The sequence below is a fragment of the Polypterus senegalus genome, chromosome 11 (assembly GCF_016835505.1).
Source record: "Polypterus senegalus isolate Bchr_013 chromosome 11, ASM1683550v1, whole genome shotgun sequence".
Lineage (NCBI taxonomy): Eukaryota > Metazoa > Chordata > Cladistia > Polypteriformes > Polypteridae > Polypterus > Polypterus senegalus.
The window spans coordinates 103196383-103221324 of record NC_053164.1 but is presented as its reverse complement, the minus strand read 5'-3'; the positions used below and the strand labels follow the sequence as shown (position 1 = coordinate 103221324).

General features: G+C 33.9%; 1 protein-coding gene across 6 annotated transcripts; it reads left to right on the top strand.

The window, feature by feature from the left end:
* The first annotated feature begins 204 nt into the window (after positions 1-204).
* Positions 205-24661, top strand: LOC120539393. 6 transcript variants are annotated; one of them, XM_039769405.1, is made up of 17 exons: positions 206-309; positions 2812-2874; positions 5593-5643; positions 8563-8625; positions 11340-11390; positions 12640-12714; positions 14259-14315; positions 15219-15275; positions 15814-15828; positions 17147-17173; positions 19382-19399; positions 19866-19889; positions 20329-20343; positions 20902-20925; positions 21249-21263; positions 21372-21395; positions 24130-24661. In XM_039769405.1, the coding sequence occupies exons 1-17, from the start codon at positions 249-251 to the stop codon at positions 24177-24179; spliced, it is 690 nt and encodes a 229-aa protein (XP_039625339.1). In that variant the 5' UTR covers positions 206-248; the 3' UTR covers positions 24180-24661. The 6 variants fall into 6 exon arrangements, with proteins under 6 accessions (XP_039625342.1, XP_039625339.1, XP_039625338.1 ...); XM_039769404.1 differs by having other exon boundaries at positions 12637-12714; XM_039769408.1 differs by lacking the exon at positions 8563-8625 and having other exon boundaries at positions 205-309.
* The last annotated feature ends 281 nt before the right edge of the window (positions 24662-24942 follow it).

Here is a 24942-nt window from a genome sequence, read left to right as displayed (position 1 = left end):
TTCATAGCTGTTAGTAATCTTAAAATTACTTGATACTTACTATGTTAATGAATGGTTTTATTAATTATCATTTATCACTTCAGAACATATAATACTGTAATGTGTGGTCACGGTAGGAGATAATTCTTAGAATAAGGAAATCAGGATGGTGGTCTTGTACCAGAACACTTCCTCTTCTCTGCACTATAAAACTGATGGCTGTCCTCAGTATCAAGCATTGAAAGGTGACAGTGCTTGGTGAAATCATCATGAAGACCTTCATGCTGCTAGCTGTCCTTCTTTCACTTGCACTCTCAAGCCAGGCAGCAGGTAAGTCGGAAACAAACAGACAATTTAGAATAAAACATTTGGGAGTAGGTCCTTCCTGCCTGGAAAAACAGTAACAGAAAAAGGGAATGTGAGATTGGGTGCTGTACCAGTCTGTGGCGATGAAGCAGGAAATGAAATCTAAAAACAAAGCTCTCAGTTTACTCAGTCAATCTATATCCCTGTTCTCACCTATGGTCATGAGCTGTGGGAGATGACCGAAAGAATGAGTTTGCAAGTACAAGTAGCAGAAATGAGGTTTGTCGCAGGGTGGCTGGGCTGACACTCCATTATAGGGTGAGAAGCTCATAGATTTGGGATAGCCTCAGAGTAGAGTTTCTGCTCTTCTGGATTGAGAGGAGCCAGTTGAGGCTGGTTTGGGCATGTCGCAAGAAGGACCCTAAGTGGCTCCCCCCAGAGCTACTCTGGGCACCTCCCACTGGGTGGAGACCCTGCTGCAGACTCAGGACACACTGGAGGGATTATATCTTTCACCTGGCTTGAGAATGCCTGGGAATTTCCCAGGAAGAGCTGGAATATGTAGGTGAGGCATAATAGTCTGGGCTGAACTGTTTGGCCTGCTGCCACCGTCGCCCTCAACATGAAAATCAGATGGGAAGATGAGATGAGAAACGAGTATTTGGGAATATGCTCAACAGAGCCCAAAAGAAGATAATGTTTTAAAACTACTGTATGAAGATGCAGGGTAGCATTAGTTGTTTTAACAACCTGTTTTAGTTTTTCCATTCTTGTTTTTCTCTTTTTTTTATGTTAGTTTTCCTTCCATTTTTTATTTTCATTCAGCCTTTTAAGTCTTTGTTTAGGCTTCTCTTTCTTTAAATTTCAGTTTTAATCCAAACATTACATATTTAAAAAGTCTTCTGGCTTGTTTCTCCAAGTAAATTGTACCAAAGGATACTACACACAGTAAACAAATGAGTGAAATTCTTCTAGAATGAATGGTCTTACTACTTTGGCCTGGAACAGACTCTGGACCTACAAGCTCTATAGCCTTTGATTTTATATTTCAGATTCTGGGAGATGTAGTTCTCTAGAGAAGTACACCAGGGAAAGAATCAGAAAATTAAAGAATTAAAATTAAGGAGGTAATGGATTAGGAGTTTAAATAGACATTTATAATAATTTATAATTTTATCATTTTTAGACTTCAGTACCAGTACCAAAATGATTCTAAAGCAAAAAAAGATAACTCAAAAACGCCAGTCTTAGTATAGCCTCCCTCATGTGCTGCACAATTGTTAGCCAACCTGGTATGCTACACCATTGCATGCTTCCCTTTTGATAGCTGTGAAGTCCCAACTGGGTCAAAGCAATTAGAATGTGAAGTTCTGATTGTGTCGTAACATATAGTTTTCCGTAACTGCGATAAACTAATAAGGGGGGCGGGGGTGTGCCCCCATGAATTTCTGATCGTGTCGAAGTTGTAGTTTTCGGTAACTACAATAGGGAGTATTACGAGGGGAGAAATCTAACATTTACTTCCGATATCAAAAAATCCCAAAATGCTGGTACTATAAGTTTTAAATTTTGGGTTTATCAGTACTTCATCAGCACTACCATACTATGCAACCCTAACTCTGATGGTGAAAAACAGCACAGTACATAGTACTAAATATATCACAAATGTATTTATTACAAAAATCACAATAAAATCATTATTAAATAAAATGAAAAACACTGTTTTCCATTATTTTTAATTAATTTTCAAAAATGTTATACAGGTCAAATTCTGTTAGAATGAAGTGCTTAGTACTGAAAAAATTACTTTTTATTTTTTTTTTTACATTTATTTTGTTACAATGGAATTGGAACATAATGAGGTCTTTCGACATGTACAGTTGACAAAACTGACTGTGGAATGCCGATCTCGATGGCAACATCTATTTACTTCTTGCTAGCATCAATGGCAGTGAGAAGTTACAGTTTTTTCTGTCCATAACGCACAGTTAGTATTATCAGACTTAGAACTCCTTGTGGGCGTCAGGGGTCCCCCCTTCATATCTGGAGCACACAGCTTGAGTTACATAAACAGCACCACTTGATGACTGTAACATCATCGTCAATCCTAATGGATTGACTGACAGTTATACCACCCTATATATGCCCACAATGCTTCCGGTCTGCAGTAACCCTTCTCGAACTCTGCTTCGTTACAACTACAACTATAAAGTAATGCAAATCACGTAAACATGAAATCTAATTGGCTGTTCAGTGGAGCTCCTGAATTGTGATTTTTGGGCCAAATATAGAATTATGTGTATATGTGCTTGTTGTAATTAATTTTACAGATAAAACAGACTTAACTGATCTTTTAACCATTAGTTCCATAGGAAATTGGCCTGCACCAAAAAATTAATTTGTTAAAATGAGGATTTCATTAAAATGGAGTTTGTCCTAATGGAACTTGATATGCATATTACTACATGTTAAAATCACTGTATACAATGGTGTCATACATACTGCATTTCTGTTATACGGTTTCAGGTTTGAACCTTGAAAATATTGTTCAAGGGCTGAATGATCTGGCTGATAACAAAAGAGAACTTGGTGAGTAATTACTATTTTACATACCCAAGTTTGATAGAAAAACATATATTTCTTCCCCAGGTGATTGAATGTACCTAAATTACATACATGTATAAAATATGCAATAAATGAGCATTCATCACTCCTATCTGGTCAAACTGCATTGCAGCTGGATATTGTAAATGTATAATTCTAGTCATGTATACAATTTGGATGGTTCATAAAGGATATGAATTTGAAAGACAGTATAATTTACCATCCATATGTTTAAAAGAGTGTGTTCAATCAATGAGTAGTAAAAAGACAAAATGTAAAGCAGCAGTGTTAACAAATATTTGGATATTTAATATCTCACTTTCGTTTGTTTTGAGCATTTTATTGAATTTATTAAAAGCAAATAACATTCCATACAAGCAAGTCAAATTTTACAAAACTAAGCTCACATCAAATCAACCCCCACCCATGAGAAAGAGAGCTAGGCCAACAGAGTAAAGCTTTAATAGTAGGAAAAATAAGTAAATGAATACAGTACTTAAATAAATAGATAAAAAATAATTAAAATAAATAAGGTAAGAAATTCCACTTCCTCAACTTAAATACTTATTCTAAAATGTTATAAATTAAATCCTGCCAGGTTTTAAAAAAGTTTTGCACAGATCCTCTAAGAGAAAATGAGATTTTTTCCAGTTTCAAATAATATATAACATCAGTTATACACTGACTTAAAAGAGGTGGGTTAGGATTCTTTCAGTTGAGTAAGAAAAGTCTACGTGCCAATAGTGAAGTAAAGGCAATTACAGTTTGTTTGTCCTTCTCCACCTTGAGCATATCTGGATGTACACCAAACACAGATGTTAGTGGATTAGGAGAGGTTGTGACTCCAAGGCTGTCTGAAACGCATTTAAAGATTTTGGTCCAGAATGATGTTAATTTGGTGCATGCTCAAAACATATGGCCCAATGAAGCTGGGACCTGACTGCAATGTTCACAGGTTGGATCTTGCCATGGAAACATTTTGGACAAATTTAAATGAGACAGATGTGCTCGATAGACGATTTTAAGTTGAATAAGTGTATCCTTTTGCATATGGAGCGAGAGTGAATTCTGTGCATCTACTCCTTTTCTGAAATGTTGAGTGAGAGATTATTTTCCCTCTGTACTGTGGGATCTTTAAAAAGAAGGGACTTAAAATGTTTTTGTATATTACAGAAATGCTGTCTGAGTCCTCAAGATTAATCAATATTCTTTCCGGAATAGAAATATGTGGGAGGTGAGATTATTGGGCAGGTTGTGTTTAGCAAAGTTTCTAATTTGGAGGTAGTGAAAGAAAAGTTTTGCTGGGATGTCTCACTTTCTAGTGACTGGAGATAAACATCAGATTACTTTCAATCACTAAATCCTTCATTATTCATTTTTCATTAAGTAATACATAGAAAATGCATGGTATGCAGCAGTTTAAAATATGTTTGCATTTGATATACATTGTTATTAATGATAACATATAACATTTTGTCTTGTAACATAAGATGTACCTCACTAAAACTGCAGACATTCTGAAACCTGCCTTTGTAAAAACATTTCAATCAGAGATTGCCTACTATTAAATCAGTTCACTAAGCATCAGGATATAGACTTTTAAAGTAACGTGGTTGCAAAAAGACAGTATTTAAGAATACAAAATTTGTTTCATTACCACTCACTGAGTTGTATTTCAGTAGTGTATATAATAGTTTCCTTTTATGTAAATTTTCGACAAGCCATTACTCAAAGTGAAACACTCCCAGTTAACAAAATAATTTAAAAAGCAAGGAGACTAAACATGAGAGGGAAAAAGTTATCAGATTTCCGAGATCATTGATCACAAGCACAGTTATATAACATCATTATTTTGGTGCATTTCACAGCTCCTTAATAAATATATAAAGATGAATAATTTCATTTTGTCATATAAAATAGGTTACCACATTTCTGATATATCAATTTGGTTAAAGATAAAATTTAGAGAAATTAAAATGACAATCTGCCAACATAATAATATTAAAAAATATTTCTTTAATTCTGAATCTGAACTTTGGCTACTGGAATTCATTATAATGTGTTTGTCTTAAACAGTTAGGATTATTAAAATTTTTTAACTAAATTTGTGTGGTAAAGCAGTGATAGTAATAGGTGCATTTTCACATGTACAGAGTGCACTGAAATACTTAATTATATCTCCACCCAACATAAAACAGATTGCATCTCTGGTGCCATGCTAAAAAACAAACAAAGAAGAAGAAAGAAGAAGAAGTTAAGCAATTACAAATGCTACTGTTATTGCTACTATTATTTACAATAATTATAATGACTTTTACTTTCATTACAATTGAATCAAATTATAATTCACAAATAATATATCAATAAAACAATATTGCATTCATTCAGATCAAATGCCCTATTTTCTATTCACCAGTAGAGAACACGGAAAGGGAATGGTTTAATAAAAAGTAATCAGTCAAAGATAAAGAAAGAATGTTTACAGGATTGGACATAAGCTAGGACAGTGCCAGGAAATCCCTCTTCCCTAAGAAAGTATCTTATTGCAGCCCATACCTGAACTCTAATTGTAAAACAAACATGAAAACAACTGGTCTTCTCAATTTCCCGGGGTAAAGGCATTCACTGTATGCATTTTAATGCACTATTAGATTGGATTTAGAGGAATGGAAAATGTATGAATGTATTCAATTATATTTACAGAGGTGGGAAATGTTGAGGATGAATCACAGGACATGCAAGAGGGAGAGATGGGTGAGTGCATACCTCTGTTTTTATGTTAATTACCTCGCAGCTTACTGAAGTAACTTCTGTTTTTTTACATATATATATTTATAGTATTTATAGTATATAGTATATATTCATAGTGGCAACAGTGGTTTGCATTTCATACTCCCCAGTCTAGTGCTGTTTTTTACAAAGGTTCTTCTCTGAGTACTTTGCGTTTCCTCCAGGATGGAACAAAGTGAAGGTCTGAGAAATTTTGATCTGATGTGGTTCACATAACATTCTGATGGTGTTCTTATAAAAAAAAAAGAAAATGAACTGCTTTGGCTATATCTGGCATGAGAGAACACTAACGAGAATCAAGGAAACATGTTTCATATGTCTGAAGCGAAAATTGTGGGCCAGCAAGAAAAGGATTTGAGATGGCTAAGTTAGATGGCCATCTGTTGGCTCACTTTGCATCTCCTTATTGTTTTTCTCAATCAAGAGTTTTGTATCTTAAAAAGCAAGCTAATTCAAATTAAGGAAGAAGTATGCTTGATTAGTAGCAGCAATTGATTGTTAGTTAAGAAAGAGGGCTACAGCCAAAATGGCAGGTGCACTAAAGGATACCATACATACATACAGTAAATATACATATATACATATATATATATTCAATTTTTAATGTTACAACCAAGAGGGCTTTTGGCTATCTGAGACTCATGACCAAATGTTATATTTGTAAAACCAAGACTGCAGTTTGCAATTATCACTTATCTAGCTGAGGGCAGTTACTCTATAAGATGATGAAGGCTGACAAACTGTCATTGTTTAAGATTCGTTTTAAATCTCCCTGCATCAGTGGCTCCCCCCAGAGCTACTCTGGGCACCTCCCACTGGGTGGAGACCCTGCTGCAGACTCAGGACACACTGGAGGGATTATATCTTTCACCTGGCTTGAGAATGCCTGGGAATTTCCCAGGAAGAGCTGGAATATGTAGGTGAGGCATAATAGTCTGGGCTGAACTGTTTGGCCTGCTGCCACCGTCGCCCTCAACATGAAAATCAGATGGGAAGATGAGATGAGAAACGAGTATTTGGGAATATGCTCAACAGAGCCCAAAAGAAGATAATGTTTTAAAACTACTGTATGAAGATGCAGGGTAGCATTAGTTGTTTTAACAACCTGTTTTAGTTTTTCCATTCTTGTTTTTCTCTTTTTTTTATGTTAGTTTTCCTTCCATTTTTTATTTTCATTCAGCCTTTTAAGTCTTTGTTTAGGCTTCTCTTTCTTTAAATTTCAGTTTTAATCCAAACATTACATATTTAAAAAGTCTTCTGGCTTGTTTCTCCAAGTAAATTGTACCAAAGGATACTACACACAGTAAACAAATGAGTGAAATTCTTCTAGAATGAATGGTCTTACTACTTTGGCCTGGAACAGACTCTGGACCTACAAGCTCTATAGCCTTTGATTTTATATTTCAGATTCTGGGAGATGTAGTTCTCTAGAGAAGTACACCAGGGAAAGAATCAGAAAATTAAAGAATTAAAATTAAGGAGGTAATGGATTAGGAGTTTAAATAGACATTTATAATAATTTATAATTTTATCATTTTTAGACTTCAGTACCAGTACCAAAATGATTCTAAAGCAAAAAAAGATAACTCAAAAACGCCAGTCTTAGTATAGCCTCCCTCATGTGCTGCACAATTGTTAGCCAACCTGGTATGCTACACCATTGCATGCTTCCCTTTTGATAGCTGTGAAGTCCCAACTGGGTCAAAGCAATTAGAATGTGAAGTTCTGATTGTGTCGTAACATATAGTTTTCCGTAACTGCGATAAACTAATAAGGGGGGTGGGGGTGTGCCCCCATGAATTTCTGATCGTGTCGAAGTTGTAGTTTTCGGTAACTACAATAGTGAGTATTACGAGGGGAGAAATCTAACATTTACTTCCGATATCAAAAAATCCCAAAATGCTGGTACTATAAGTTTTAAATTTTGGGTTTATCAGTACTTCATCAGCACTACCATACTATGCAACCCTAACTCTGATGGTAAAAAACAGCACAGTACATAGTCCTAAATATATCACAAATGTATTTATTACAAAAATCACAATAAAATCATTATTAAATAAAATGAAAAACACTGTTTTCCATTATTTTTAATTAATTTTCAAAAATGTTATACAGGTCAAATTCTGTTAGAATGAAGTGCTTAGTACTGAAAAAATTACTTTTTATTTTTTTTTTTACATTTATTTTGTTACAATGGAATTGGAACATAATGAGGTCTTTCGACATGTACAGTTGACAAAACTGACTGTGGAATGCCGATCTCGATGGCAACATCTATTTACTTCTTGCTAGCATCAATGGCAGTGAGAAGTTACAGTTTTTTCTGTCCATAACGCACAGTTAGTATTATCAGACTTAGAACTCCTTGTGGGCGTCAGGGGTCCCCCCTTCATATCTGGAGCACACAGCGCTTGAGTTACATAAACAGCACCACTTGATGACTGTAACATCATCGTCAATCCTAATGGATTGACTGACAGTTATACCACCCTATATATGCCCACAATGCTTCCGGTCTGCAGTAACCCTTCTCGAACTCTGCTTCGTTACAACTACAACTATAAAGTAATGCAAATCACGTAAACATGAAATCTAATTGGCTGTTCAGTGGAGCTCCTGAATTGTGATTTTTGGGCCAAATATAGAATTATGTGTATATGTGCTTGTTGTAATTAATTTTACAGATAAAACAGACTTAACTGATCTTTTAACCATTAGTTCCATAGGAAATTGGCCTGCACCAAAAAATTAATTTGTTAAAATGAGGATTTCATTAAAATGGAGTTTGTCCTAATGGAACTTGATATGCATATTACTACATGTTAAAATCACTGTATACAATGGTGTCATACATACTGCATTTCTGTTATACGGTTTCAGGTTTGAACCTTGAAAATATTGTTCAAGGGCTGAATGATCTGGCTGATAACAAAAGAGAACTTGGTGAGTAATTACTATTTTACATACCCAAGTTTGATAGAAAAACATATATTTCTTCCCCAGGTGATTGAATGTACCTAAATTACATACATGTATAAAATATGCAATAAATGAGCATTCATCACTCCTATCTGGTCAAACTGCATTGCAGCTGGATATTGTAAATGTATAATTCTAGTCATGTATACAATTTGGATGGTTCATAAAGGATATGAATTTGAAAGACAGTATAATTTACCATCCATATGTTTAAAAGAGTGTGTTCAATCAATGAGTAGTAAAAAGACAAAATGTAAAGCAGCAGTGTTAACAAATATTTGGATATTTAATATCTCACTTTCGTTTGTTTTGAGCATTTTATTGAATTTATTAAAAGCAAATAACATTCCATACAAGCAAGTCAAATTTTACAAAACTAAGCTCACATCAAATCAACCCCCACCCATGAGAAAGAGAGCTAGGCCAACAGAGTAAAGCTTTAATAGTAGGAAAAATAAGTAAATGAATACAGTACTTAAATAAATAGATAAAAATAATTAAAATAAATAAGGTAAGAAATTCCACTTCCTCAACTTAAATACTTATTCTAAAATGTTATAAATTAAATCCTGCCAGGTTTTAAAAAAGTTTTGCACAGATCCTCTAAGAGAAAATGAGATTTTTCCAGTTTCAAATAATATATAACATCAGTTATACACTGACTTAAAAGAGGTGGGTTAGGATTCTTTCAGTTGAGTAAGAAAAGTCTACGTGCCAATAGTGAAGTAAAGGCAATTACAGTTTGTTTGTCCTTCTCCACCTTGAGCATATCTGGATGTACACCAAACACAGATGTTAGTGGATTAGGAGAGGTTGTGACTCCAAGGCTGTCTGAAACGCATTTAAAGATTTTGGTCCAGAATGATGTTAATTTGGTGCATGCTCAAAACATATGGCCCAATGAAGCTGGGACCTGACTGCAATGTTCACAGGTTGGATCTTGCCATGGAAACATTTTGGACAAATTTAAATGAGACAGATGTGCTCGATAGACGATTTTAAGTTGAATAAGTGTATCCTTTTGCATATGGAGCGAGAGTGAATTCTGTGCATCTACTCCTTTTCTGAAATGTTGAGTGAGAGATTATTTTCCCTCTGTACTGTGGGATCTTTAAAAAGAAGGGACTTAAAATGTTTTTGTATATTACAGAAATGCTGTCTGAGTCCTCAAGATTAATCAATATTCTTTCCGGAATAGAAATATGTGGGAGGTGAGATTATTGGGCAGGTTGTGTTTAGCAAAGTTTCTAATTTGGAGGTAGTGAAAGAAAAGTTTTGCTGGGATGTCTCACTTTCTAGTGACTGGAGATAAACATCAGATTACTTTCAATCACTTAATCCTTCATTATTCATTTTTCATTAAGTAATACATAGAAAATGCATGGTATGCAGCAGTTTAAAATATGTTTGCATTTGATATACATTGTTATTAATGATAACATATAACATTTTGTCTTGTAACATAAGATGTACCTCACTAAAACTGCAGACATTCTGAAACCTGCCTTTGTAAAACATTTCAATCAGAGATTGCCTACTATTAAATCAGTTCACTAAGCATCAGGATATAGACTTTTAAAGTAACGTGGTTGCAAAAAGACAGTATTTAAGAATACAAAATTTGTTTCATTACCACTCACTGAGTTGTATTTCAGTAGTGTATATAATAGTTTCCTTTTATGTAAATTTTCGACAAGCCATTACTCAAAGTGAAACACTCCCAGTTAACAAAATAATTTAAAAAGCAAGGAGACTAAACATGAGAGGGAAAAAGTTATCAGATTTCCGAGATCATTGATCACAAGCACAGTTATATAACATCATTATTTTGGTGCATTTCACAGCTCCTTAATAAATATATAAAGATGAATAATTTCATTTTGTCATATAAAATAGGTTACCACATTTCTGATATATCAATTTGGTTAAAGATAAAATTTAGAGAAATTAAAATGACAATCTGCCAACATAATAATATTAAAAAATATTTCTTTAATTCTGAATCTGAACTTTGGCTACTGGAATTCATTATAATGTGTTTGTCTTAAACAGTTAGGATTATTAAAATTTTTTAACTAAATTTGTGTGGTAAAGCAGTGATAGTAATAGGTGCATTTTCACATGTACAGAGTGCACTGAAATACTTAATTATATCTCCACCCAACATAAAACAGATTGCATCTCTGGTGCCATGCTAAAAAACAAACAAAGAAGAAGAAAGAAGAAGAAGTTAAGCAATTACAAATGCTACTGTTATTGCTACTATTATTTACAATAATTATAATGACTTTTACTTTCATTACAATTGAATCAAATTATAATTCACAAATAATATATCAATAAAACAATATTGCATTCATTCAGATCAAATGCCCTATTTTCTATTCACCAGTAGAGAACACGGAAAGGGAATGGTTTAATAAAAGTAATCAGTCAAAGATAAAGAAAGAATGTTTACAGGATTGGACATAAGCTAGGACAGTGCCAGGAAATCCCTCTTCCCTAAGAAAGTATCTTATTGCAGCCCATACCTGAACTCTAATTGTAAAACAAACATGAAAACAACTGGTCTTCTCAATTTCCCGGGGTAAAGGCATTCACTGTATGCATTTTAATGCACTATTAGATTGGATTTAGAGGAATGGAAAATGTATGAATGTATTCAATTATATTTACAGAGGTGGGAAATGTTGAGGATGAATCACAGGACATGCAAGAGGGAGAGATGGGTGAGTGCATACCTCTGTTTTTATGTTAATTACCTCAGCTTACTGAAGTAACTTCTGTTTTTTTACATATATATATTTATAGTATTTATAGTATATAGTATATATTCATAGTGGCAACAGTGGTTTGCATTTCATACTCCCCAGTCTAGTGCTGTTTTTTACAAAGGTTCTTCTCTGAGTACTTTGCGTTTCCTCCAGGATGGAACAAAGTGAAGGTCTGAGAAATTTTGATCTGATGTGGTTCACATAACATTCTGATGGTGTTCTTATAAAAAAAGAAAATGAACTGCTTTGGCTATATCTGGCATGAGAGAACACTAACGAGAATCAAGGAAACATGTTTCATATGTCTGAAGCGAAAATTGTGGGCCAGCAAGAAAAGGATTTGAGATGGCTAAGTTAGATGGCCATCTGTTGGCTCACTTTGCATCTCCTTATTGTTTTTCTCAATCAAGAGTTTTGTATCTTAAAAAGCAAGCTAATTCAAATTAAGGAAGAAGTATGCTTGATTAGTAGCAGCAATTGATTGTTAGTTAAGAAAGAGGGCTACAGCCAAAATGGCAGGTGCACTAAAGGATACCATACATACATACAGTAAATATACATATATACATATATATATATTCAATTTTTAATGTTACAACCAAGAGGGCTTTTGGCTATCTGAGACTCATGACCAAATGTTATATTTGTAAAACCAAGACTGCAGTTTGCAATTATCACTTATCTAGCTGAGGGCAGTTACTCTATAAGATGATGAAGGCTGACAAACTGTCATTGTTTAAGATTCGTTTTAAATCTCCCTGCATCATTTGACTAGAATGGACAGTGCTTTTGCTTCTCCTCATGATCTTCCTGGACTTAGTTAGCTACCATGCATGTCTGGCCTTCCTTCTGAAGAGTGTGTCTTGTGATTTACTTTTGATTCTCTCCTGAAAAGGGAGGAGTACTGGCTCTGAGGCATCCTAAGTTCTCAGTCTGTTTTCTTGTGGTTTCTCCAGCTTTCTTAGCATGTGTCTTTACAAGGAGATGCAGCCAGCTCTGTCTATATGATACATCCACTACAAGGAAACTATTCTGATTAATTACTAACACTTTGACACCTAACACTATTCTTAGTCTGGAAGCCACAAGAACAAGTTTTATGCTATATTACATTTTAATTTTATAAGACGCACTTTCTTTTGGCAGAACTGGTCCAAGTATTCACTTCCTGGTAGACACTTTTCTCTTGTCTTATTTGCAGCAGATGAAAGTGAATTGCAGGATGACTCCATCCAGTTAGAAGCACAAGGGGATGATCTACAGCAAAAGAGAGAGCTTGGTAAGTTCTTCACTTCAGTGATGCATGGGAGATGTACTATTGTAAGACACAATTTTAAACACAAGAGGTACCTAAGTGACTATGAAACTAGGCAGGATTCAACTTATTAATGGTCAACACTTTAACATTTACTATTATGCCAACTGATGTCTTCAGGAATAAGCTCAATGATGATGGAAGTGTGGCTTACAGAATAAAGTGATATAGACATAATAAGTTGAATGCACTTTTTTTTATTAGAAGTTTATGGACTCATGCCAATTAAGCATTTGCTTATTTACAGTTATGCATGATAGGATTTGTAGATCTTGCACTTAAAACTCCACGTTTAAATGGAATATGTTTGTCAGAGGAGCTGAAGACCTGCTCCAATGACTTTTGAGCTACTTCATAAACAACCATCTCTAAAAAAAAAATGGTAATATACACAACAGAAGTGTAAACTTAGACAAAATTTACTTCAAGCATGTTAGCTGCTAAGGAAAGTGATATGGAAGTCAGTTGAGAATAGTTTAAGTAATGTCTGATGTTATTTTGTGATTAATGCTCCACAGACACTTTTATGCTGGTAAACAATTTCATTGAGTATAAACTTCAAAATATCTTTTTATGTTTAGTCTCTAGATTTGTTTCTAATATCTTCTTCCCATTTGTTACTAAAATGAAATGTTTACGTTTTGCAAGGTTTAAGATGATATCTGCTATAGTATAATCATACATTTAGAATGGGCTTAATTTTCAAAAATAATTACAATTACCTCTTAATCGTTTCTTGGGAGTATGCATTTGTTAATGTCAGCTTCTCACTCTGCAGAAAAATACACATAAAGGTACTGGAGAATTCATTAATCAAAATAATAACACTGCAGAAATCGGGCAACTTAACCACCTCATAACCCCTGGGATATGTGCTCTTGGGTTGAGTGAAAGGACTATTTAAAAGGGGTAGCGTGTCAGCTAGAGTTCCTGAGAACATTGTGCAGGAAACTTTCAAAGTGTATATTCACAGAGAAGCTACAGTCAACAGTCACTAGAGTTTTGCAAAGTTTTTGCATAGGATTTGCTTGGAGTTGACAGATGTATCATTCTTGTCATGAGAGATTCACAAGAGTATCGATAGGTGGGAGTTCCATAAGAGGGTCCACGGGTATATAAGCTACGCCAGACAATGGTAGGAGACGTGGCCTATGCCTGTTTTAAAACTGAGCAATGACTCAGGCCTGCTCTGTTAGTTGTGAACTGACTTTGTCAGTTTTTTCATTTCTATTAAATATTTTTACAATTTATTACATTTAAATAGTGGTTTCACTTTTTGTTTTCTTTTGACAGCTTATATATTACTTTTGTTAATGACCGAGTTTACTTTGTAAATATACATGAGACACTGAAAGATTCTATTCTTTCAGTAATTACATGACTGTATATAATAGCATTTATTGTTTTAGAATTATAATTTTTAGAAAACATTTTCTAAGTTATCAGTGTCACTTGTGTGCTGTTTCAGTAAATAGTTGGGTAATTTTCTTCACATTTTTTATTGTCAGATTTTGAAGAGAATGAAAATGAAAATGAAGAGGACTTGCTTAGTCAGAGAGAGTTGGGTAAGTGGTAGTAGGACTGATATTTATCCATCTGCTTGCAATTCAAAAAAAAACCACATATATATCGTTCCTAGGAGTAAAGTAGCAATAAAAGTATGATATTTTTCCTCAAAGAGAATGGATGCTGCTCTGCATCCCAATAGATGTGAACAGCACACATACAAGTGTTTACCTCATAACCCGTATAAAAATGCTACAAACTCCATTTACTATTTTTTAAATTGCAATATCACTATAGATAAGTGGTGGTCTCAATGCCACATGGCTTTTTGACTTAGACCACGTGTCCTGCACTACACACATAAGCAAAGGCTGCAGTTCTATCAGTTCAAATCACAAACGGTTAGTATGTTATGAAGCTCTGTGGCTTCCCCAACCAAAATATAAAAAAGTAGTAATATATAAGTGATGCACAAGGGTAGAGCAGTGCTTACAACTACTACCTCTTAGCTTCCAACTAGCTCACATTCTGTTCTCATGTTCTCCTCATGTCTGTGTGGAGTTTTCTCTTGTATCCTGAAGACATGCTCATCAGGTAAACTGTTGATTAGCTTTTGTTTCCTGTCTTTCCTGGGTGTTGTGAATTCCCAGAAAATCAACATCCTACATAGTAATGGAATAAGTAGGTTCATGAAATTAATAATTTCTATTAGGATATAGTAATACGTATGATTGAACCTGAAGGATTCAAGTTCATATTTAGTTTACAAGTAAAACATGAGAGCTAAATTACAGTTGCTGTTGTAGTAATCTACAGTAAAAATAATTCTTAAACTGTTATTTCTCCTAGTAAATGGCTGGGAGTATTACATTTGCTTAAAAATTAAGTTTAAATATCTAAGATTAATAATGATGTAGTAATGTCAATATGTCATGAATTCAATAGTTTATTTATTTTACTAGGTGAGAAGTCTGTGGATTTACAAAATGAGAATACTGAAGCTAACAGCAAGCGCTGGTGTAAGTATGCAATGTTTTAACTCAAATAAAAGCCACTATCTTATATTTAAATATCAAACAAACATAAATAAAAAAGAAAACTCAGGTTCTGAAATGAACTAGTTTGATTCCATTAGTTGTTGGGCTAATGTTACTTTGTGAGTGGAGGTTCAGTACTGAATTTTCAAAACTGTAATATTTTACCATTTACAACAAAATATCCTAACCCTAGGCAAGCTTACTGTTCACAAAAACCTTTTCAGTAATTTTCTGATTTACTGCATCCAGTGACTGGGACAAAAATGTAACTATGCTACCTGAAAAATCTTTGAAAATTGTGTTTGGAAAGAAAATGTAACAATACTACATGAAAAATCTTTGATAATATTGTCATCTCACTTTTTACTGAAGCTGTCTGTCCCTTGGTTTTAAACAAGATGAGTAATATCTCTGATTCAGACAGCCATAGCAGCTAAGGCGATACAGGAAAGAGAGTGTTTGTAATTTATTGCATTTAGCCTAAGATGTTCACAAGTTGTCTTTTTTACTCTCCTTCTAGATGGATGCAGATATAGTAAGTAATGTTCACGCTTAATTTCTTATCCATTTTTAAACCATTATTTAAATGTTTACATTGGAGTTTAATTGTTAATGTTGCTGATACTTTGATTTTATTAAATAACAAATGAAATATATACATTAGTAGTGGTTTCTAACTTTCATATGTACCTTATAGTGACTTTCATTTATCTGTCTCTGTGCTTTGTGTGTAAGGCAGACCTGTATTTGATCATTTATTCTACATATAAAAATACCAGGAAATAGTTTATAAAATCCAATCAAATAACTAGTGTAATTAAAATTACAAGTTTTCATACAGCCATTTATATTCTTCCTATGGCTGTCTAATTTTTCATTAGTATACTACTGCATTCTTTTTAATCAGTCTGACAGTAATTATTTATCCATCTATTTATGTTTCGTAAATTCAAACCAACAACTTAGCAGCTGCCCTGCTTAACCTTCCTGCTCTTTGACTAACATGTATTTATGTGAAAAGCTATTCTATACTAAAGTATTTTTGAAGTACATTAACCATAAAATATTAAAGACAAAAAATGTTTCTGTATAGGATCTGTACTATTGCGAGACTTAACTTTGTATATGGACATTAGAAATTAGAAAAATAGAGGACCTTATAATTAAAGTAAGAACTTGTGTCTTTTCTATGTCAGTTGTTCTTAAAAGTTCAATGCCTTAATATAAACTTTAGTAACAGTACAGTAAATAAATTATGATTCTGTGCCACTTTCTCTGTCTATTTGCAATGCATAGCTGTAATGAATTACAAAATTTTAAAGTACGGATAGAAATCCATTCTAAAATTTGTGAAATTCAATAAGTAACTTTTTATTGTTAGAAAGATGAAGTGAAATGAACACTTAAATATAAACAAGTGAAAGCACAATTAAAACTGCATTCCCTTCTAGACTTTTAGAAAATAGAAAACTAACTAAGTAGCTAAATTAAAGAAAGAGAGGGATAGAGAGAGAGAGAGAGAGGCTGGGAGCATACAGCAGTAACTAAAACCTGAGAAAGAAATTAGTTGGAATTAAAACAGTGGGCAGTATGGCCTCCAAGAAGCCTCTAAACTGTAAGATCTTGCACATTCATATATTTCAAGCTGAGATTATAAACAAATAGTCTTCTTAATTTTTATTTTCAAATATATGAGAAGTAATAACCTAAGAATACACAACAAAAGAAAATAGTCACCATTTTACTCTATAGTGTATGTATGTCAATGTATGTAATGGCCTTTTAAAAAACACAAAAAACAATGAATCAAAGTCACATAGTATTTAACAACAATCTTGTTTATGTGTTAACAGGTCACCGATGGGTTGTATGTAAACGAGGTAAGTGTATATAAATAGGTTTGAGATTGAGACATGTTTCCCTGCTTAATTCCAGCAAACTAAGTTAACGTTACTGCATTGTTACAGCAAGGTTATGTATTGTTTCCCAGAATGTTACTCAGGAATGTTACAATAAAGTTAATATGGGAAGTTTTGTATTGGTTCCCAAAACGTTAGAAAATAACTTTTTGGGAACCATTAAAGAACATGGCACATGTAGTTTTAGGTGCTCCTGGCTGCCAGTTTTTTGGGATTATGGCTTGTGTTTTATATCATTCTATAAAGGATGAGGTCTGCAACCCTGTTAATTCATGTTAGAGAGGGTGGAGGTACAGAATTATTTTTTTTTAACAAAAGTCCTGATATACTCAAAAAAGAAACACAAAAATGCTTTACTTTTCAAAATGCAACTTTAAGTTTATTCGTCTAGTGGAAAGATTTATTTAATTATTAAAGAGCTAAGTGTTGTAATATATTCTGTAGTTATTGCAGGATATTTCCAAAAAAAAAAAAGTTCAAAATTTCAAATATGGCAATTCCATTATTTACAACATAAATGACAATAATACTGGTTAAAATGATTGCTTTATAAATATATAAAAAAAGTATGGTTTAGTATTGTACTTGAAATATTTTGTATATTTTTAAGTGCTCTATTCTCTTAAAATATGTATTAAGCTATACTATAACTAAAAGGAAACCAATATGTAACGTTCTCATTGCGACAGTTGTTTGATGGGTTATTTTTTTTCTCTTCATGATCTTTAGTAACAAAGTGTGGGTACTGAAAAAAATAAAAAAAAAAACAACTCAAAACGACATAATGCATGTAGCATCAAATTTATGAAAAAGTTCTGTATGGTCTTATAGTGAGGGAGAATCAAGTTAAAGTCAATGTATGAATTATATTTTTTGTGAGTGTGAAAACATGAATTTAGCAAAGCACCACATTGAGCTAAAAGCGATCCAGAAAAGGGGTGTCCAACTTCGATCCTTCTAAATATTTTCTTAATCAGGGATCAGTTTTGCTGATAAAAAGAGCGCAATTGTTGTGTTATGTTTGTACCTTTTGTGAAAATGTTTCTTTGATATTTGGACTTCAGGCTTCATACATTATATAGTTTATGCCTACATTTTATCATCTACTACTAGAATATAAAAAACGTTTTTTTTTTCACAATGTGTTGACACAGATTACTGTAGAAACGCAACAGACATGAAATGCGTGTGTTCCAAATAACGATCTATTATTTCCACTCTAAAACTCCACTTCACTCCCAGATACTCAATCAAGGCATGAGCTGAGAGAAGTTTGTGCACGTTCTAAATTGGTGGGGGGATGGAATAGCCAACTGCTTCTAGCTTCTCTTTATCAGCACATTTAGAAGACAAAGGACACTGGCGGAGAGGTGTGAAGGGATTTAAGAAGCAGTTTAAGGTGGGACGGAATTACGAGTTTTTTCGTAGGCTCTGGTAATTCTAGTGTTAATTGGTTCTTCCTTAATCAGTAATCAAATAATAATGAGATACAAACTGAGCCAACAGATGGCCATCTAACCTGTATCCATTATACAGTATCTGAAAACAAACAAAGGTGAAATTATTAGTAATGTTGATCTGCTCACATAAAAACATTTTATGGTGCTCTTAGAAAAAGGAAAATCAATCGTTTTGGAAATGTCTTCTGTAGAAGAATCAGAGCACCAACAAGCCATAGAGTTAAATAACATGTTTAACTCACAACAAGAATTGACTACCGGTAATCTTTAAGTAACCGTTTGGAGTGAAATTTGTTGGAGTTTGTTAGTTGGAGTTAGTTGGAGTGGGTCATCTGTTTTTTTCTGCCATTTAAGGAAAAAACAATAAATTCAGAAGACCAAACTTTAAAAAAGAAAGTAAAATGAAGGGAAAAGAAGTCAATTAACAGCAGAAATTGGTCACTGATTAATAAAGTATCCAGAAGATAAACCTTGATGTCATGATAGCCACTGGATTTGGACACCCCATGATCTAGAAGGAAAAGAAACTTTTGAGTTAATTTTAACAAGGTGGAAAAGGAGCAGCGCTAAGAAAAAACAAAATAAAAGTTTTACACTAAAATAAAGAAATATTAAACTCATTTTTGCATCACTTTGAAATGAAAGAAAAATTATTTGTAGAAATAATATGCAACATTATAAACATTATCTTTTTCATTCTTTTTTCCAGTTCTCCACTGCAGAAGACGTAAGTAAAAAACAATTTTCTTCCTTCTCAAGAAATTGTGACACCATCATAGATAACACAGACCCAGCAGAAACAATTTCTTAAGTAGAGTTATTATTCATTTTGGTGTCCTTCTGTTGGGATTTATTATCCATGGACTGTCATTAACTCCTCTGATGTGTGATTTAATCTCTGGATTTCCAGCCCCCTCCTCAGTACAGAGATTAACAGATTTTAAGGAATTTAGATCTCCTAATCCCTCAGATGCAATTGTCTCCTTAGTGCTTCTAAAAAAAGCAAATAGAGTGAGAAGTGTGTTTGATCTTATTTTGAAGGTGTGTCATATACTGTTTCAGGTCTTTGATCGCTGTAAAAAGTAACAATTTAATATCACCATTAATAATTCAATGAGTCTGAAAACTGTAAAAAAAAATTATTTAATAACTCCTATTACTCATTGCTGATTTTTTCCTTTATATTGCTGCAGGCCATTTTAAGCGATGCACTTCTAGTAAGTAGTCATATTTTTGCTTAACAAATGTATAAATATTGGTAATTCAGTAGAAATAAAAATGTATATTCTATGCTAACTAAAAGTAACATGCTAAAGGATTTACATAGGACATAAGCATGAATCATTCAAAATTTAATAATGCGGGGAGTAAAAGAGACAACAAAACCGGCCTACTAAAATTAAAGGCACATTTTTGAGTAACAAAAATATCAATACTGATTTTTTTTTTTTTATTAATTTTTATGCCTAAAACATTTTTTCTGTACCATGGTATCTCTGAAAATCTGTAACCATATACCAGTTTCTAAGACTGGTGAACAATTCACTTACTTATGTATAATGATTTTCATTATCAAAATATATCAGAGAAATATTCTCAATTTAACAAACATGTCTAATTCTTTTTATTTCTAATATTTTTCTTTTTTATCTATAGCTTCATGTGTCCACCGTGAGTATTTTCTTTGTGAAGACTTCTCATTCTTTATTTTTAATATGTGTGGAGACTAAAGAAAGGGTATAATAATTACCCAGCATACTTTATGTAATTCACCTGGTACTTGGAAGAGCCATAAAAAGTTTATAGAAAATAGGAAGATACTTATGTTCCGATATGTAGGATCTAATCTTGTGGATTGGGCTCTATGGATTATGACTTCTATTCCAAATTAATTTTTATAAACTGAAAATGCACTAAAATAAAATATGTGCTAAAAAGGAGCCACTATGCTATCATCCCCTGTTCTCACCCTACCCATTCAGTTATAACTAAAGGTTAATGCTATGCAGTGCCCATTCTGATTGTCAAATCCTTTATTAGGCTAATTATTCACAGAGTAAGACTTTACCCTTGATAGTTCTCTTGTATTCAATGGTACTTTACAGACACAATGATCAGAATAATATACTTTCATTTAGCATATTATGTTGAATGCAGTTGGCAATAAATATGCAGTAATATTTAAAATGTTTATTTTTATTATTCATAACCATTATTTTTCCTTCTCAGGTTTCCACAAAGTTTGTGTGATTCGTAAGTATTACCCCTCTATGGCTCTTTTTAAATGTAATTTAACTTAAATATTCATAAAATATTTAAATCAGTGTAATTACACTATCATATGAGACTGATCTCTGTATTTAAATAATGAAAAGGTCTTCCTAAACATTAAAAACAAGTTGAAGATCAGTGGAGAAGCAAATCAAACTGACATTGAAATCTGTGAAGATATTGGTTTTCTAGCTTTTCTATTTCCAGAAACTGGGGTAGAATGATCCACAACACAAACAAATATGACAATATGCAATTATTTAAAATTAAAACCTGTTTGATTCTTGAACATATTTTTTTTTCAGAGAGAAAATCTTGTGGTGAGTTATACATTTATTTATTTAATTTACAGATGTGTATTTTTATTATATTAAACTTATTAATTTGTTTTTTTCTGTAATTTATTTTTATCTATTCTAATTATACAGTGAGAAGAAAATACTGCCACTATTGTAAGTATCACAGAAGTACTTTATTTACCTAAATGGATTATTTTTAGTTAATTACTATAATGAAATTAAAAGAGACAGAGGTAAGAGATAGAGAGAGAGATATTATAATCTGTTTTATTCGCAAATACAAGTATTTTACTTTTGAATTATGTGTACAAAATGTTTTGTTTTAGCAAAATGAACAGGGGGACGGCACGGTGGCGCAGTGGTAGCGCTGCTGCCTCGCAGTTAGGAGACCCGGGTTCGCTTCCAGGGTCCTCCCTGCGTGGAGTTTGCATGTTCTCCCCGTGTCTGCGTGGGTTTCCTCCGGGCACTCCGGTTTCCTCCCACAATCCAAAGACATGCAGGTTAGGTGGATTGGCGATTCTAAATTGGCCCTAGTGTGTGCTTGGTGTGTTTGTGTGTGTCCTGCGGTGGGTTGGCACCCTGCCCAGGATTGGTTCCTGCCTTGTGCCCTGTGTTGGCTGGGATTGGCTCCAGCAGACCCCCGTGACCCTATTCGGATTCAGCGGGTTAGAAAATGGGTGGATGGAAAATGAACAGGTTAGCTGAATGATTCTTTAGATGAAGGTATCTTAGTTGTGCAATCAAAAAATCATTAGTGTGGTTTTAATGTTAGAAGCAGACACAGTACAGGAACCTCAGAAAAATGAAATCATGCAGGGAAATTAGAAAGTGAAAAAGTGGTTTGGAAACTGAAAGAAATATAATAATCCAAAAAAAGCACAATTCTAAGGAGGCCAAAAGGTACAAAATCAGCACCTCTGTTAAGAAAATGTATACAAGACAAAATTAGCACCTCTGTTAATAAAATAAATATACGAAAGGCACCAACTCAGGTAAAACACACAAACCAAATTATCAAAATGACAACATGTTTCACACCACACAGTTCTGGACCTGACTATACTGTATAGGTGTCAAACAATGTCTTCTTGATGAGGCAACTTACCCATTTATCCAACCCAGAAGTACTCAAAAACACAACCCTTCTCATAGTCTCTCTCCACACTCTTTGCTCTCTTTTTCCTGCCACTTGAGCCATATTCCAACTCGCCTCTCAGCCCTGGACCTTAAACTGTCTCTGCCCAAGAGGTAGTTTTGTACATTGTTCTGGGGTCACTTATGACAACCACAGATTCACTCCAACTCTACTTTGGCTTCAAAGGGACTAAGCTAGAGCTCTTTTTGGTGTCTACCAGTATCCCTGCACCCCTGAACGTCAGTTGCCTTTAAATTGCTTTTTTCCCCCCCAGGCCACCTCTCTCCTGCCTAGTCAATGACCATGAAGTTTAAGGCCATGTCACATTACTCAAATTTTCCAGTAGTTTTCAGTTGTAGCCTTCATTTACATAATCTTAGCAAAAAGGGCTGACCTCCCCATAGCTGCTAAACCTTTTTTACAGCACCAGCTCCATCAGGCAGCCATTGGCTGTCACAGAACAGTGAGCACAAATGCATTGAAAGGTTGGTACCCAGTCAGTGAAGTAGACATGCCCAGTGATTTTCAGTCATTTAAACTGACATGGTCCAGCGATGCAATCAGTAACTGAGGTAGGAAAAACTGACATACCCCACGCCTAAAAGTCACATAATGTGACATTGGCTTTAGCAGTTTGATGGCCTACTGTTAGTCTAGGCTAAGCTCACCCTTAAATGGGCAGCCTGACCCCAGGTAACCTAGCTTGCGTCACCTGTTGACTAGGGGGATCTGCCTGTCCTTACTCTGTCTGGACAGAGTGTCAGGAATCCAAAGCAACTGCTAGATTATTTGCCGTCAGTGACTTATGGCAACATGCCTTGCTGGCATCCAGGTAAGAGATTTCTTTCTCAGCTATGCCCTTGTCTATTGCCCTTCCAGAACACACCCAGCTGCTGCTTCATTACACTGGCATGACTAAGATCACTTCCAGAAGCTATTGGTCTTTCTCTCTGTTCTACCCTGCTCTTTCCTGCCTTGTGCTCTAGCCACAGGCAACCTCTTTCCGCTAAGCACTCTCAAACACTAATCTTGTGAGGCTGAATTTTCTCATTTAGTTTCAGCAGTAAGTCACATTATTTTTCACTAAAAGCAAAAGACATTAAAACAAAACATTTAATCAAATTAATTAACGTTTCGACATCTGTAGTATATTGTTTTGAACTGTTTTCAACCACAACCCTCACAACAAAATGAGAGGAGTGGAGATCATGCTAATTAGCTGAAATTGCTTAGATGAAGATCATGTGAATTCTTAGTCTGTTCCATCAGCATTTGTTGCAAGGCATTACTCAAAAGGCCAATGACTGCAGTTATAAAATTATGTAAAAATATATTTGTTGGCTATTTCATCTAATCGTATTACATTCAGTACAATCACACTAAATGGAAAAATATTTGTAGTATATTTTGCATGGCACATCTCTAAAAATATATTAGTGATACATTTTTCATTTATATTGCACTTCGTTTTTCATACTACGTTTGTAGCTATTGTATAGCAGGTCAATAGGTGGAAATGTTACTAATAAGAATACATTGAACTGAATGTGGCTACTGGATCTATTCTGCAATTCCTCATCATCAAATCAGTTTTTTAAACTGTTTTCAACCATGTGGGTTAAGATTTCTTTCTGTACTATTTGAACACTTTACTACAATTTGTTTAAGGCAATTTTAAAATGTAACAATTAATTGAAAAGATTGTTTCCATAATTTGTATTTAATGCAAACACACATTTATTTTCCTTGCAGATAAACACTGCAGAAAATGCTACTACAGCACATACAGGAAATTTATTTAAGGTGTCATGAGGCAGTATGAGCAACACATGAGGAGTTTCATCCCCTGCAACCCCATCTTTGAAGAAGATTTCATCTTTTCATCATTTTTTCTTGTTTAACTGAATATAACTCACCATTGCCATTACCATAACAGAGTATTTTTCAGAAGCACAAGTAACACCTGTATACACATATAATAGTGGAAATATTTGCTTCCATGGGCCTTATTTTTTGAATCAGCGAAAACATGCTCTTACTTAAAAATGCAAAAATGTTTAAATTAATCAGAACTCAGTCTTCATTTCTTATGGTATAATTATTATTTAGGCAATTGTTAAAATCAGTTTTTTTTCAAGCCAAATGCACTGTTTAAAGTTAATAGCAAAGTTGTCTTTTAACGTATGTAACTGTCCCTCTACGCTGTTGTGAAGTTTCCACTATTGAATGAAAAAGCTTTTGTTTAAAAGTGAAAAAAAAAATTAAAAGCCACACTAGCATCATATTTTTGTATCCATTATTTAGTAAAATGTTTGAAATTCTATCAGCCAATTAAAATGGTTTGAATCATGATGAACGACAAGCTTATGCTTCTCATAAGACTAAATATCAGAACAAGTCTATTTTGTAAATTTTACTACAGTATTGTTTTGCAATGTACTGTACATGTGGACAGTATCTGTAAGCAGGGGAAACTACAAAACATAATCGCTGAACAAGATTTTTCAACATTAATTTATCAGGTAATGAATGACACACTGCGGTGGGTTGGCACCCTGCCCGGGA

What these genes read in the sequence shown, in the direction of transcription:
- LOC120539393 (XM_039769404.1), top strand. Translation starts at nt 249, where the DNA reads ATGAAGACCTTCATGCTGCTAGCTGTCCTTCTTTCACTTGCACTCTCA. An exon ending in TGATAACAAAAGAGAACTTG is followed by an intron (nt 8,626 to 11,339) that starts GTGAGTAATTAC and finishes TTATATTTACAG; the next exon opens with AGGTGGGAAATGTTGAGGAT. An exon ending in AAGAAAATACTGCCACTATT is followed by an intron (nt 21,396 to 24,129) that starts GTAAGTATCACA and finishes TTTTCCTTGCAG; the next exon opens with ATAAACACTGCAGAAAATGC.